This window comes from Alligator mississippiensis, chromosome 6, assembly GCF_030867095.1.
Source record: "Alligator mississippiensis isolate rAllMis1 chromosome 6, rAllMis1, whole genome shotgun sequence".
NCBI lineage: Eukaryota > Metazoa > Chordata > Crocodylia > Alligatoridae > Alligator > Alligator mississippiensis.
The window spans coordinates 44,088,085-44,104,721 of NC_081829.1; the positions used below are offsets into that span (position 1 = coordinate 44,088,085).

Here is a 16,637-nt window from a genome sequence, read left to right on the forward strand (position 1 = left end):
AATAGAATCTGGACTTATAAGGGAATTTGAACCTCTCCTTCACTTTTCCAATATTGATTACTGTTGTTTGTTGGAGTGATAGGTGCCATTAAAACATAAGAAAAATGTAGTCACTGATCATTCTAATATTGAAACCTTCAAATTTGAATAGGTAAATGATGATCAGACTCAAAATGCATTGTCTGAGAGGGAGATTGCTTCTCAGAATATTTTTTCCTTCTTTCAACATTTTCTTTAGGGTTATTCACATCCTTGTCTATTTAATTGCACCTTGGTCTGCTCCTTCCACTCTGTGTCAGCTCTTCTACCCAGAACTTTTCTTTTCTCCTTAGCCCATGATTGTATTTCTGTGTAAAGTGGTTTTGTGATCCTGTCTATGAATGTCACTCTCTAAAGGGCCTTGTTATACCTTATGCTGTAAGTGAAACAAATGTTATTTGGCTAAGTGAAGCAGCTGCAGTTTTAGGCAAAAAGCATCTCTAACTGTCCCAAACCTGCACTGCTGTCACTTGCCACTAGAGACTTGGTGGGTAGGGGCAGGGATAGGAGCTAGGGACAGGACTGACTCACTGCTCCCACCAGGCAGAGTGAGTGTTGCAGCCCCAGAGTGCTTGGCAGATGTGGTGACACCCAGTGGGGGTGGAGAGTCCTGTCCCTGTACCCACACCCCAGGAATGTTCCTGAACCACTGGGCTTGAGCAGAGTGAACAAGGTCCAGGGTTGCAATGCCTGCTCTGTCAGGGGGGAACAGCAAGCCAATCCTGACCCTAGCTCCTAATCCTTGTCCAGGAACATGCCTAGGAGGTGTGGGGGCAGGGGATACAGGGACAGGATTTCCTGTCCCCACTGGGCTTGGGAGGTGGCTGAGAGTGGCACAGGCTCCCCACTTGCACTGCACAGCCCCAACCTGGACAGGCAGCACTGAGCCTTGTACTTTGGGCCTGGAGCTGCCCAGTTGCTACAGAGAGTTCAGGGGCTTCAGAGGTCTTCTAACTACAGCCAACAGGGGGAGCTTGGGCTGCTACACTGCAATAGCTTAAATCTTGTCCTGCTTCAGCCTTTCTGCTGCACTGGGGTGTATTTTCCATTCCTGGGAGTGCAGGCACTGGGTAGAGGACATGCTGCACTGGAGCACAGGGCTGGGTGCAGGTTCAATAGGGGGAGTGAACACCAGCACTCTGCCCCATGCAGGTACCACAACCTGAGCCTGGCCTGAGCATTCAGAGCAGAAAGCCAATCTGAGAGACACCGTAGCTGGTGGGTACTCAAGGCTATGGTACTAGCTCCGCTCAGTGGAGGCATCACTGTGCCCTGCTCTACTATGCACCAGCATCCCCACCCTGACTTGGGAGGGGCCACTGAATCCTGGGATGCTGCAGGACTTCAACTTGGGCAGAATAGCTGTGGAGAGTGACCACACCTTAATGGAACAGGAACAAAATTAGGTAGACTAGAGATAATCCTGCCTTGGAATGGCGTAACTTTAAACCAAATAGCAAATGCTTGAAAACACTTAAAAGGTGTCAACATGCAGCCAATCTAGTGGTTAAGAGCTCCAGAAGCCACCTAAAATGTTGTAATGTATGATACAGGGAAAGGGAGACAATTTCTCCAAAAATGCCACAGCAATGAGGTATAGTATGTGCCTCAAAGGCAGAATTCCTCATCCTGCCATTAGATTACATTGCATCCAAAGCCATGTTGCCATTGATACTTTCAAGTACCTTTCCATTCTAAAGGTAGCATCTGCATCAAAGCTCAATGTGATACACTTTCATTCCTGATCTTTTCCACAGTTTATCTTATAATATTGTATTCTTACTGCAATTAGCTAAATTTACTGTGTTTTACAAAAGGTGTTGAATTACTGGGGATGTGGAGGAGGGCTTAAAGGCTATAAACACCAGGTCTGACTCCTACCTGAAAAATAGCCTACATTAAAATAATGTTACAAATATTTATGTAACTGCCATGGAAGACAGGGAGGAGTTGTAGAGAGACTGATATAAAGGACTGCTTAAAGCTGCCTTAAGGCAGCAGCTAAATTACCTCTATGCTGTATGAACTGTGCAAAATTTGCATTGGCTCAGCTTCAAAACATAGCATTATTTCAAGGGACACTAAGCACTTTACAGTTCTTGTAGAATACATGAGAAATTGAGTAATTAGTCTGGTTTAAATTTAAACTAGCAAAGAGAAAGTGATTTTGACTTTTATTTATTTGATTTGTATGTCATCCTTCCTAACGAAGGCTCAGGACAGCTTAAAACATGAAAACACAATAACTTAATAAGAGGAGAGCAACAGGAGGACCAAAACAGCTTACAAAGGAAATAGAACATCAAAGTAACACAGAGACCCCATAGTCAATGTGCAACTTTTTTGTGCTCTGATTTGCCTTATTTTTTAGTTTGTTCCACTAAATGTAAAATTTGAGGGTTGACTTATGTGACTGATGCAGAACAAATGTTTTGCATATGTCTATTTTATCCAGAATAACTGATTTCCATACTGTGCAAGCCACCACCTTCTACCAAAGCAAACTAATACCACAACATTCAATATAACAAATCAGGATGCTAGCCATAAATCATCCAGATCAAAATTTCTCTCTGTTCTAATGGACCTTACCCAGTACTAAAATGTTAGAGAAATATTATGTTAGTCATGTTAGAACTAGTAACCCAAGATTTTCTTCAAGAGCAATTCCCATTAGCAATTCCCAATTCTTCAATAGCAAGAACTATTTCCTCGATAGCAATGAACTTCAAATGACTCTTTTATAAGCAGACCCACTTTTCAATTATGGAGCACTTATTCTTGGAAAACTGTTTTTCACTGTTCTTTCTGATAGAACATGACCTTGAATGTTCCGCAGCTTCCTGATAGTGGAGTATATCCATCTATAAAGTTGAGCTGTTTTGAAATGACAGTTACTATAGGTTGGAACTTGAATAAGCTTCAGATCCACCTTACAAAACCAGAAGAAAAAAAATTCAGAAGCAGCAATAAATTTCACTTTTAGATTATTACATAAGCAACATCATGTATTTCATTCTTTGATATTCCTTTATATTAAAGTGATTAATTTAGAGCAAAACAGGGATTCCTTCTTGCGTTATCCTGTCTTCAAATAAAATCCCATTTTCAATGAGCTCTTCCTCTTTGTTGTGTATCATTTAACTCTGTTTCAGTGCACTTGATTGCCCTGCCCTGCCCTTTCTACAAACGGTTTATAGTATTTTCCTATTAAGGATACTGCAGCTCAGAAAATTTTGTATAAAGGTAGTTTACATGATTAGTTCCCAAAAAGTATTCTGATTCTACAATTTCAACTGAAATCATACCATTGTAAAAGTGCTAGCATTTGGAAACAGTGTTGCCAGGTCAGGCAATGCAAATTGGCTGATCTGGTGATAATACTGTTGTAAGTATTCTCATTCTTGGCCATTAAACAAGGCAACACTAGGTTTCTTCTGCATTTATAAAACAAATTATTATTAGAAGTCAGCTTTCCCACTATCCTTGCTGATTGATTAGGTAAAATTATGTTTTAAGAGGACTGGCAGGGAGAAAAATAAAGAAATAATATGGTACAGAATAAACTGCCTCACACCAACTGACAAAATTATCTAATGGATAGACAAGTGGACTGGCAAGCAGGATCATGAAGTTATGTGACGTTATATCTCCTTCCATTCTTGGATTGTTTTATCTACTTAGATTGTGAGATTTTCAGGGCAGGGACTATCTCTTGCTATGTTTGAAATGCACCTAAAACTAAGGAACCCTGATCCCTGCCTTCAGACTATAATAGTAGTTTATATTTTTTTCTTAGAAAAAGAAATTATTTTCCTCTTACATTCTGGAACCAGAAAACTATACACCATGTAACTGAGACCCAAATTCAGAGTGTTACTTATTGGTGTAAGCCTTTTTTGCCCTTTACTGAGATGCTATATATTCCTTTACAGCTGTAAACATGCACTAATCAATGTGTCCAAGCTGCTGCTCTCCTTGAACATTACACTAAGTAATGTTTAGTAAATGCTTTGCTATTTTGGATTTATAACCACTATTGCAAAAAAGGGTTCAGTTGGTCCCTCACATAAAATCTAAATGAAAATATAAACTCTAAAAGTACATTGCTACAGAATGACTTACAAGGGAAATACTTAAACATTAAAAATCCATACAAAGCACTGATGATGAAAATGTAAACAGTTCTGTGTTTCTAGAAACCAGGCAAAATAAAACATTTGAATATTTCTCTTATAAGATCAGTTTCCTTTCTAATAAAAAGACACAAAAGGGTTTCTTTTTGCATGTGTGATTTGTTTATACCGTATATATATTTCTAGATGGTCTTTTATGTATGCATGCAGCAGAGAAATATAAGCAATAGAAGTTAAACAATGGTACACTTCACAGCACAAAAGCTGTTCTGTGTTTGTTTGTTTTTTCTGTCTTCCCTGACAGTAGATATCACATTCACAAACCACTGCCAAATGTCAGAAGGCAGGTGGGGAGACAGGGGATTACTATTTATGAGAATAAGTAAACAAAACATAGGCCATGTGTATGTTTCCCTACCATTTAATCATAGGGGAGAAATAGAGAAAATACTCCTGTCTAACAGCGCAATATTGAGATTCTGAGGGTTGGCCTGGCCCCACAGGGCAACACCAGCACAGAGTAAACAGACCCTCCACCCCTGGGAAAACTCACCTGCAGACACACAGCCAGAGCAGGAACTACTTTTTTCATGCTTTCTTGATACCATGGTTAAAAGAAGGCCTGAGCCTTATCCTTAAAAAAGAAAGATATCTGCAGCCCTAAATCATCTCTCTGCTCCCATTACCATTCTATAGGGTGCCTATACATGAGCAGGGAGGCTGCTCTGATGTGTTGTAATTCAGTGTGTCAGAGCAGGCTTGATAAATCAAGCCTGCTGGAGTGCAGTAATTACCGAAGCTTCGGAGCCACTTCAGATGGATGAAAGTGGGAACCTGGTCCAGAGCTCTGGATCAGATCCCTGGCATCTGAATCAGCCAGATCTGAACCCAGATTGAACAGCTGCCTACTCACACAGGCCAAAGGGACAACCAGATGCTTCCTCATGGAGCTCAGGAGGAAGAATGGCTATGTGGTGCCTGTTTTGCATCTTGTTGGGTTGGATTTTAAGGTTGCATTCTGTGGCAACTTTAGGGAGTGTGATGGGTATCGTACCATCCTCTCTTACTGGGAACTCTCCCCCCCTCAACTCTCCTGCCATGATTTGATGTTATTGGATGAAAGGAGAGGTTCAGTGGTGTTATTCTTGGAGGGGAACCCAGAGAGGGAGGTACTTACAGTCGGGTCTCGATGTTCCTCGTGGCTCCACCTCCTCTACACCTCATCCACTTGCCAGCTGCTTGGGTGTTGCCAGTGTAGATCAACCATGCCCCTGTGAGCCCCTTTTTTTCTGAGGGGTCGGGTGATGACTATGGCTCCATTAGTTTCTCCCCTTCTTTTCCTTATTTTTTCCCCTCTTTTTTTTTTTTTTTCTGTCAAGGCTGCTGGAGCCCCCAGACCCTAGTGCCAGAGGGCTGGACTCCTGATGTCAGGCGTGCCTCCCTTTTCCCCAAAAAGGGGGGAGGGAGGGTGTCGTCTCTTACTCCCTTGCAAATGAAGGTAGCTGGGTTGGGAATAGATCCTCCCCAGCCTAATGCAGGGATGCTAACTCCCCTGCTCCGGAGGCAGGCTCTACACCTGCAGCAATGTCCCTGCCAGCAGCCAGAGTCACCCCATGCCTAGCATGCTCCCCACTGGCTCTCTCTTCTCTCTCGCCTACCAGCTTCTGGCAAGGTTTTTAAATCTTCCTATGGTGGTGTCTCCCACCACCACCATTGGCTCAGCACTCCCATGCCCAGGGAGCAGCTGTTTGAAAAGCCAGCAAAATGCCAACTTATGTGGCCATGGCACCGGTTCCTGCTCTGGCTGTGTGCCTGCAGGTGAGTTTTCCCAGGGGTGGGGGTCTGTTTACTCTGTGCTGGTGTTGCCCTGTGGGGCCAGGCCAACCCTCAGAATCTCAATATTGTGCTGTTAGATGGGAGGGCACACATAGCAACTCAGGCACATATACATCCAAACTAGCCTAGGCACATGCATACCTATCACCAATTCAAGCACATACGCTATACACCCCAAAAGTTAGACAAAAATCAATTGTCCATACCCACACACTCAGTACACATACACAGATCACTAATTCATATACCATACATACAATGGCACATATATATATATATATATATATATATATATATATATATATATATATATATATATATATACACACACACACTAACCAGTTCACATACATACAGCCCACTTACACATAGGTAAGATCCTAACTTGGGTGTCACAGTATATATGTGTGCGCTTGGAGTACCTGGGATACTGGGGGAAGATTAAGGTGAGAGAGAGAGAGTTAAAGTGTAGGGAGTAAAAGTTGCCAGAACCAGGGGACCAAAGAGAACTTGACTGAGGAACTGAGGCTTGGGTTTACTTAAGATCTAGTGGCCCCAGGTTACTCCAGGTCACTGGTGCATGGGAAGGAAAAAAAAAAAAAAGAAGACTGGTGGCAAGGAGGAGATAGCCAGGGACTCAGGACAGGTGTTGGAGGTGGCAGTGAACCAGAAATAAGAGAGGGAGAAATGAGACAGAAGTTAGAGAGTGAGGAGTAGAGATTGGAGCAGGGCCAAACCATAGTAAAGAAAAACCCAACTCAGGGGTCCAAAGAACACGTGTATTAAACAGACAACACACCACACAGCCCCATGAAGTTATTGGTTCACACACACACACACACACACACACACACACACACACACACACACACAAGCACTCAGAATGGCAGCAGGAGAAAGAGACTCAGTGGAAGGGCTGGAGTCCAGGTAGGGAAGAGAAGCAGAGTCCAAGTCCTTGGTTGAACAGAGGGTGGGGGAGATTGCTACCTATCCAGGCTGGAAAGGGGTCTTTGTCCAGTAGGTGTTGTCTAGAGGGGGGTTGCTGGCAGGGCCTCTGGGTGGATAGGTGGTGTGGCATAGTGCTGGTCCAGATGGAGAGGGCGTCCCAAAGAGTCAGTCTTCATTACCTTTTTTTATGGGGCAGACTACCTCTGATCTCCTATGGGGAGGGCCTGTCCAGGCAATGTCAATCCTGGTCCAGAGGGCTCCAGATTTTCTTACTGAGCATGTGCAGCCTGTCACAAGGATGGGTTGTCTCATCTTTTGTTTCTTGAATGCTGAGGGTGGTTCCAAGGGCTGGGTCATTGGTCCAGGTATTGGTGTTGATGGTTTGGTCATTCAGAGGGAGCTATTTTTAGACCTACTTCCATTGTCCAGCAAGCACCCTCATTCATCCCCATTCATTCAGGAACCAAGTTACATAGGAGGGGTAGGTGTGAATCATGGGTTACACAACCGGGCCTGGGGACAGGATGGAGACTTGGCAAACAAAATGGAGACTTGATATGACTTATGCTAACTTAGATATGTAGGCCTAAATCATATAGTACCAGTAAAACAGTAATATAGAACAGTAAAAATCAATACAAACATAATAATTATACAATATAAAGAAGGAGAAAAAACAAAGCAAATACAACTTGCTATGAAAATAAAATGCTAAAGCTTATCCTATGTCTTAGCTCACTTATACTTATCTATAGGGAATAGAGAGGGAAAGAAAAAGTCAGAAATGGTTGAGTAAGGGAAGGGAATGCATTTTAAAAGAAAAAAAAAAGAAAAACTGGGGGGTTTTGCAACACTGGAGCTCCCGGGGTTTCCCCAGGCCCCTGCAGAGCCTGTGTGGGCTTCTTGCTGCCACAGACATCCCCATTTAAGCTGCCTTGTGGCATTTGGACTTTTTGCATGCCCTGCTGAATGACTTGATGTTCTTTGTCATGTGCTTGACATGCCTCCTTGGCAGGCTCCTCCGGGCTGAAATGTCTAGAAAGAAAATCCACCATGAGATTATCCTTGCTGGGATGGTGCATTACCATAAATTTGAATGGTTGAAGAGCCAGTGCCCAGTGGGTAAGGTGGGTATTTTTGCTTCGTTTTTTGGTTAGCCACTGCAGTGGTGTTGATGAGCACCCCTGAACTTTCACTATGCATTTTCTACTTTGGGAACAGCTTTGTATGTTTTGAAAAAGTATTTTATCTAACCAAGGGCATAGATTAGGTTGTTTAGGCTGGGGGAGATCGCTTGTTGCTTAGTTGTTTAATTGCTGGCCTCGCTAGAAGGAAAGCTGTATCAACAAAGTTCTGGAGCTGGAAGGGGGGTTACTTGGCGGGGAGCTGGAAGGGGGGTTACTTGCTGGGCTTGCTATACATTTCATCACATCAGCAAGTTTAACCTGTTACGTAGCTATATAAGGCAGACGCCCACTGGGGTGTGGGTGCTTGCTTTGCGAACAATTGCCAAGCACCACTTTCTGCGCAGAAATAAAGATAAAATTGGATCCTTCACCCCTGTGTGTTCATTGGCACAAGCGCACCGGGCACGAACTCACTGTCCTTTGGGGACAACAATTTCTGGTGACCCAGATGGGACCCTAGCTGACTGCCTTGCCCAGTCCACCTCTTCAGCTCCGGCAACAACTGTGGACGGCGTGAGGGCCAGGCGCCACCGACCTTATTCATCGGAGGTCTTACTGCCTCCTGGTTGCCTGACGCAGTCGGGGAGGGGCACAACGGTGCAACACTCGAAGGACCAACTTAATCAGGTGGGGCGAGGGAGGTTTCAACGGACTGGTAAGTACTTCTTTCCATATTTTGGGCAGGTTGGAAAAGAGACGGCTTTTAAAGTTCCGACCGTGTAGACGCCCTAGGCGAGTGAGATCGGGTGGCAGCCCCATGAACTCCCTTTAATCAGTTTGGTTCTGAGGCTGAGTGGCAATCACCATCCGGTAGTTGGATAATGGGAAGTAACCAGTCTAAGATTCCACCCTGCAGTCCCTTAGGATGCATTTTGAAAAATTGGCCAAAGTTTGGAAGTGACCCTATGACAAAACAACAGATGATTCCGTATTGCAATACATGTTGGCCACAGTACCAACTTGCGGATGTGCAACCTGGCCGGAGAATGGGTCTTTGGATTATAACACAATCTTGCAGTTACAGTTGTTTTGTAGGCGCCAAGGGAAGTGGGATGAGATGCTTTATGTAGAGGCATATATGACTTTGTATAGGGATGAGATTAACCAGAAGTTGTGTGGGATATTTAGGGGAAGTGGGGTAATGGCTTTACGGGGGGTCACCACAGTATGTCCAAAGGAGCCGGAGGAGGAAGACGTGCAGTTGCTAATTGCTCCCAGAGCTCCCCCGTCTCATCCTGTGAGCCATGCGTCACCACAGGGGACTTTCACTGCACCTGTAACGGCTCGTCAGGGACTCCCGGCTAGCTCGTCCAGTCCGCTGTCCCCCACCTCCCCTGACAGCCTTGGGTTGCCGTCCCCGGGTCCGGCGGATGCGGGTGGTAGCAATCTGGTGGTAGAAGGGACTGTACGAGATGGGGTGTTTAGCCCTGTGGCAAGTCACTTACAATCAGGGGCCCAACAAGTAGTTCAGGCCCCTTTACAACCAGCGGTGGGTCCTGAGGGTGAACCAGTTTTTGTCCATGTGCCATTCAGCTCGGCAGACTTGATAAATTGGAAACAGTCCGTCGGCCAATATCGCCAGAATCTGGAGGCAATGGCCCAGTTGTTCTCTACTATTTTCCTCACCCACCAACCAAACTGGATAGATATTCAGGCCTTACTGGCCGCTCTTCTCCAGAAGAAAAGAGGTTGGTCTTAGAGAAAGCACGCACAATAGCACAGCAGCGTCACCCAGCTGGTGATGTAGATGAACTTTGCCCTAAGAAAAATCAAGACTGGGATCTCAACACCCAAGGGGGCTGGAAGGAGTTAGAGCTGTATCAGGAGTTTGTGCTGGCTGCTCTCCGGGAGGCTATCCCGAAGCAGAAAAATTTGTCTAAATTGTATGAGGTGCGGCAGGGTCCGAAGGAGGATCCATCCAGTTTTTATAAGAGGTTATGCGAGGCAGCCAGACAGTGGATGGATTTAGATCAGGAGCTGCCAGAAAATGCCAAGATGTTTAACACACTGTTTATAGGACGGTCAGCCCCAGATATTAGAAAAAAAAACTACAGAAGACTGAAGGAGCAGCTGGAATGAGCATCAGTCAAATGATTGAGATTGCTTATAAAGTATACTCCAACAGAGATCAGGTTAAGGAGAAAAAGGAAGATAAGAGAATAAAGGCACAGGCGTCATTACAAGCATCGTTGTTGGCAGCAGCAATTGTAGATCAGAGGAGTCGGGGACGAGGCAGGGGAAGTAGCGGGAATAGAGGAGGCGTGGGCTATGCTCCGGAAGGCTTTGACCATGGTCCCAGGCTGGGACCTAATCAGTGTGCTACTTGCAAGCAGGAAGGGCATTGGAAAAATGAGTGCCCCAAGAGGGAGAAGAAGAGACGAGAGGAGGAAGAAAGATTGTTGATGTTGGATGGTTCTGACCAGAAGTGACGGGGACCGGGGGCTAACACTGAAGTAATCTCTGTCTCCCCCGACGAGCCCCTGGTTAAAATGCAAGTAGGGGGAGAACTTATTGACTTTCTAGTAGATAGTGGAGCCACGCATTCAGTTGTAAACAATTTTAAAGGACCCTTATCAAAAACCAAGATCCCCATAATTGGAGCCACCGGCCAGCGGACGTATCGTCCTTTTGTGCCACCCATGGAATGCAAATTGGGAGGAAAGAAAGTGTCTCATCAGTTCCTGTATATGCCTGAGTGCCCCATACCTTTGTTTGGGAGGGATTTGCTGTGCAAATTGCAGGCCCAATTGATCTTTTTGGAGGGGAAAATTACTATGAAGATACCAACTGAGGAAGCCTGGAAAGCTCAGGTGTGTCTCCTATTGCAGAAGGGGGAGGAAGGGAGAATTCCCGCCGAAGTAGAAGATGCTGTAGTACCATGGGTATGGGTGGGAGAGAAGCCAGGAAGAGCCAAACTGGCCACCCCTGTAAGCATTGATTTAAAGCCGGGAATTACCCCGCCCAGGGTGCCACAGTATCGATTGAAAATACAAGCTTGGAAAGGCCTGGAACCATTGATAAAGAGATTCCTTAAATATGGTTTACTTCAGGAGTGTCAATCATCTTTCAATTCCCCCATTTTGCCTGTAAAAAAACCCCACAGTAATGAGTATCGTTTTGTGCAGGACCTCAGAGCCGTGGACAAGGTCACGGTGACCCTTCATCCAGTGGTAAAGGACCCTTATACTTTGCTGACTACTTTGTCTGCAGAGGAACAGTGGTTTACAGTCCTGGACCTGAAAGATGCCTTCTTTTGCCTCCCACTTGAAAGAGACAGCCAAGAGATTTTTGCATTCGAGTGGGAAGACCCGAATACTAGGAGAAAAACCCAATTGTGCTGGACAGCTGTGCCTTAGGGTTTTAAGAACAGTCCCACTATTTTCAGCACTGCCTTAAGTACCGACCTTCAGAAGTGGGACAAAGGGACATCAGGAACCCTGTTACAGTATGTGGACGATTTGTTAATTGCAGCAAAAACGAGGGAAGAGTGCCACCTCCTGACCGTAAGTTTACTAAATTTCCTGGGACAGGTTGGATACCGAGTATCTTGAAAGAAAGCCCAGATAACAGAAAAAAGGGTACGATATTTGGGATTTGACATCTCACAAGGCCAGAGGATGTTGGGCCCTGAAAGAAAAGAGGCCATCTGTCAGATGCCAGTCCCAAAGACCAAGAGACAGTTGCGAGGCTTTTTAGGTATGGCAGGATTCTGCCGGATCTGGATCCCCAATTTTGGACTAATAGCCAAGGCTCTTTATGAGGCCACTACTGGTAAAGAGGGAGATTTACAATGGACGGCAGAATGCCGAAAGAGCTTTGACACTATCAAACAGGCCCTTATGACAGCGCCGGCTCTGGGCCTACCCAATCTGAGTAAACCATTTCAACCTTATGTATATGAATGCCAAGAAGTAGCATCAGGAGTGCTGACCCAGTACTTAGGTAGCTGGAAAAGAGCAGTGGCCTACTTCTCCAAACAATTGGATCCCACTAGTTTGGGATGGCCGGCCTGCCTGCGAGCAGTGGCAGCTACCACTATGCTGGTAAAGAAATCTAAGAAACTTACTTTAGGACAACCAATGACTGTGTATACCCCACATTCAGTGCTGACGGTGATGAATGCAAAGGGGGGAACCTGGCTTTCCCCTGGATGAATGGCTAAGTACCAGGCGACTCTCCTGGATCAAGGAGACATCCAGTTGCAAACCTCTAGTACTTTGAACCCAGCTACGTTGATGCCATTGGAACAGGACGAAGGATTACAGCATGATTGCATTGAAACTATTGAGAGTGTGTATGCTAGCTGGCCGGATCTTAAAGATCCCCCACTACCTAATGCAGACCTTGAATTCTACACAGATGGAAGCAGCTTCATGGACAATGGAACCCGGAAGGTGGGATATGCCGTGGTTACATCATGGGATACTGTGGAAGCAAACGCTTTGCCTCCAAATACCTCTGCACAGAGAGCTGAGCTTATTGAGCTGACCCGAGCTCTCCATTTGGCAAAAGGAAAGATAGCCACTATATACATGGATTCAAAGTACGCCTTCGGAGTCTTACACACCCACGGAGCTATATGGAAAGAGAGAGGACTCTTAACGGCAAGTAAAAGCCCAGTAAAGCATGGAACAGAGATCCTGAAATTACTTGAAGCCGTGATGGAACCACTAGAGGTAGCTGTGGTGCACTGTAAGGCCCATCAAAAGGGAGATGCTGATATTATTAAAGGAAATTGATGAGCAGATGCTGCGGCGAAGAAGGCAGCTAGAGGACAAGTTCAGGAGACTCAAATGTTGGCATTGATGCCTCAGGTAGTGTTACCTGAGGAACCTCCCAAATATACTGAAAAAGAGAACCAACTCGCAGAGAAATTGGGAAGCAAAGAACAACAAGATGGATGGTGGGTTTTGCCTGAGGGACAAGTCCTGATGCCAAAACTGATTCTTAGGAAAGTGCTCCAAGAGTACTACCAGAGCACCCATATGGGAGCTGACACCATGACCCAAGGTCTCCAAAGAATTGTAGTGGGGCCTAAGATGAGAAAAACAGCAGAACAAATAGTGCGTAGATGCCCTGTCTGTTGTGCCAACAATCCTAAGATTTCCCCCAAACCTCCGCCAGGAGCAGGAAGGCAAGGACTATTAGCAGGAGAATGTTGGCAGATAGATTTCTCTGAAGTTCCCAAGAAGGGACACTACAAATAACTGTTAGTGCTCGTGGACACTCTGACTGGATGGACTGAGGCCTTCCCGTGCCGAACCAACCAAGCAAAAGAAGTGGTCCGGGTGATGCTAAAAGAAATGATTCCACAATTTGGAATCCCAGAGGGATTAGCCTCGGATCGAGGTCCACACTTTGTGTCAGAAGTGACCCAGGCAATTTCCCGGGCTCTGGGGATACAATGCGACCTTCACACAACATGGAGACCGCAGTCAAGTGGACAGGTGGAACGAATGAATCAGACTCTAAAAAGACAGCTGGCTAAACTTTGCCAGGAGACTCAGTTGAAATGGCTCGAAGCTCTGCCTCTTGCCTTGCTTAGAGTGCGCATAGCCCCTACAGCTAAATTGGGAGTTAGTCCATTTGAATTAATGTATGGCAAGCCATATCCTAAGAATCCAGTGGTGACGCATGGGAGTCAAATGCATGTAAAAGGGGAATGTAAAAGATTATTTGTATTCTATGTCTGCTGTATTGTCTTCTCTCCACAGGTATGTCCAGGAACAACTTCCACTCCCTCTAGATACACCAGTCCACAAGTTCCAGATCGAAGACAAGGTGCTGGTCTGGACGTGGAAAGACGAGCCGCTTCAGCCCAGGTGGAAGGGACCGTATCCTGTGATTCTTACTACTCACTCTGCAGTGAAGGTTCAGGGGGTAAAACCTTGGATACACTACACTCGGGTGAAGACCGCACCAGAAGTATCACCTGTAGGAGAAGTTGCTGAGAGTGTTGCACCAGAAGCCGACACAAACGGACACCGTTGGACAGCAGAGCCAGTAGAAGGACTTAAATTTCTGTTTAAACGTCAACCATGTGGAAAGTAGTTCTTTGAATAGGTGTAATGTTTCTAGAGTCTAAGGGGTTGGTGCATCAAAGGTTCGATAAGAGTCAAATTGTGTGGGTTTATTTGGCAAAGGACGTATTAAATGTCACTCATTTTTGTTTGGCAGGTGGAATATCAGTTGATGATATTTTCACGTCATGCCTTATAGGGATGCCCACTCCAATGGAAGCGCTCCGGAATCAGACTTGGTTCACATCTGGGGGAATAGGAGGTCCAATCAATTACAATAACAACTCCATGTGGGGAACCATTACCACAGAAAGAAACACTAGTACCTTTGAAATAGATTTGTTGACAGTCACCTCCCCTGGTAACACCAGCTGTGCCAATTTTGTGAACTGTATCCAAGCTTGCAAAAGCTTAACCAAAGAAACGAAAATTTTCAATTGCTCAGACATGACTAATGTATCTTGCAACTACGTTCATGTTATATTACCCCGGGGGTTCCTCCTTTGTGGGAAGACTGCCTATTCATATATCCCAGCCAATGCCACAGGAGGCCCTTGTGTTCTAGGCCGGTTGACTGTCTGGCTACCAGGTATGCCTAAGACCTCTAGTAAGCGTCACCGGAGAGGTTTGAAGATGCTAGATGAATCCTGTGATAGTGACATAAACCTCCTGAGTGAGGCCGAGGTAGTGTCCTTAGCAGTTTTCCTAGTAGGGGTGCCAGGCCTAGTGGTGGACGCTGAGAGGCAGCTTGGTAAGGTGGCCTGTGCCCTGGCAAAGGGCCTAAATACAACTTCACAGGCCCTAGCTGCCCTCAATATTCCAATGAAAGAACTAAGAGGAGCTACTCTGCAAAATAGAGCAGCCATAGATTACCTGTTGCTGAGGCATAACCACGGATGTGAAGAGTTCGAGGGAATGTGTTGTTTTAATTTGACAGATAACTCCAAGTTAATAGAGTAAAAAGTGCAGAAGTTAAAAAAGGTTCTGTCCCACATTAAGCAAGGGGAAGGGTTCGACTTCTCATGGCTTACTTCTTGGCTTCCTAATTTTTCATGGCTTAAGCAAATTTTCCTATTAATTGTGGCAAGTATGTGTATTTTCTTGATGATCTGTTGTGGGGTACAGTGTGTGCCACTGTGTTGTGAGGTACTCAAGAAATCAATTTCTTCCCCCGTTCACCGCGTGATGTTTGTAAAATCATCAGTTTCAAACCCGATCCAAAACAATCGGGAGGAAGCAAAGAGATTTCTGGAGATGAGAAAGATAGTCGAGGACTATGGGCCTTTTCCATAAGGGCCATAGCCTCGAAGCAGGGATTTGATGAGCACCCCTGAACTTTCACTATGCATTTTCTACTTCAGGAACAGCTTTGTATGTTTTGAAAAAGTATTTTATCTAACCAAGGGCATAGATTAGGTTGTTTAGGCTGGGGGAGATCGCTTGTTGCTTAGTTGTTTAATTGCTGGCCTCGCTAGAAGGAAAGCTGTATCAACAAAGTTCCGGAGCTGGAAGGGGGGTTACTTGGGGGGGAGCTGGAAGGGGGGTTACTTGCTGGGCTTGCTATACATTTCATCACACCAGCAAGTTTAACCTGTTACGTAGCTGTATAAGGCAGACGCCCACTGGGGTGTGGGTGCTTGCTTTGCGAACAATTGCCAAGCACCACTTTCTGCGCAGAAATAAAGATTAAGTTGGATCCTTCACCCCTGTGTGTTTATTGCCACAAGCGCACCGGGCATGAGCTCACTGTCCTTTGGGGACAACAGTGTGTGGTCCATCAACACCATGAACTCCTGGCCCATCAAGTAATAAAATATTCTATCACCCAGCGTTTTGCTAGGCACTCTCTCTCTATCGTGGCATTCCTTATTTTGGCTTGCTTGAGTTTGCGGCTTGTGAAGGTGACTGGATGCTCATCTTCCCCCCATCTTTGCAGTAGCACAGCCTCTAGGGCATTGCCAGATGCCTTGGTCTGCAAAACAGAAGAGGCAGAGAAAAATGGAGTATGTACCACTACGTTGAGGCACATCACCTCTTTCAGACCCTTGAAGCTTCCTGTCATCTCATCCAGTCACTTCAGGGTCTCTGATGATCTCCCTTTAAGCACATCTGTGAGGGGTGCAGCAAGGTCCACAAAGTGCGGTATGAAGCTCCGGTAAGAGTTGATAAGCCCCAAGAAGTAGTGGAGTTGCCTACAGTTGCATGGTTCTTGAAACTGGCGTATTGCCTCTACCTTGTCCCCTAGAGGTGGGATGGTTCCCAATCCTATGTGAAACCCTAAGCACTTAGTTTCCATACCTGCCAGCTTACATTTTTTTGGATTGGTGGTCAACCCCACTGTTTGAAGTTCTCTCAAGACCACTCTCAGGGCCTCAAGATGTTGAGGCCAATCTGAGGTGAAGATAATGATGTCATCAATATAAGCTGCCACATATGCTGTGTGGGATGCCAACAGGGAGTCCATGAGCCTC

At 45.5% G+C, this 16,637-nt stretch overlaps 1 protein-coding gene across 1 annotated transcript; it reads left to right on the top strand.

Annotated features, from left to right (window-relative positions):
* The first annotated feature begins 8,346 nt into the window (after window positions 1-8,346).
* LOC132251160 (uncharacterized) lies at window positions 8,347-15,659 on the top strand. Its single transcript, XM_059729832.1, has 2 exons — window positions 8,347-8,801; window positions 13,861-15,659. The coding sequence occupies exon 2, from the start codon at window positions 14,215-14,217 to the stop codon at window positions 15,124-15,126; it is 912 nt and encodes a 303-aa protein (XP_059585815.1). The 5' UTR covers window positions 8,347-8,801; window positions 13,861-14,214; the 3' UTR covers window positions 15,127-15,659.
* The last annotated feature ends 978 nt before the right edge of the window (window positions 15,660-16,637 follow it).

What these genes read in the sequence shown, in the direction of transcription:
- LOC132251160 (XM_059729832.1), top strand. Translation starts at nt 14,215, where the DNA reads ATGTTTCTAGAGTCTAAGGGGTTGGTGCATCAAAGGTTCGATAAGAGT.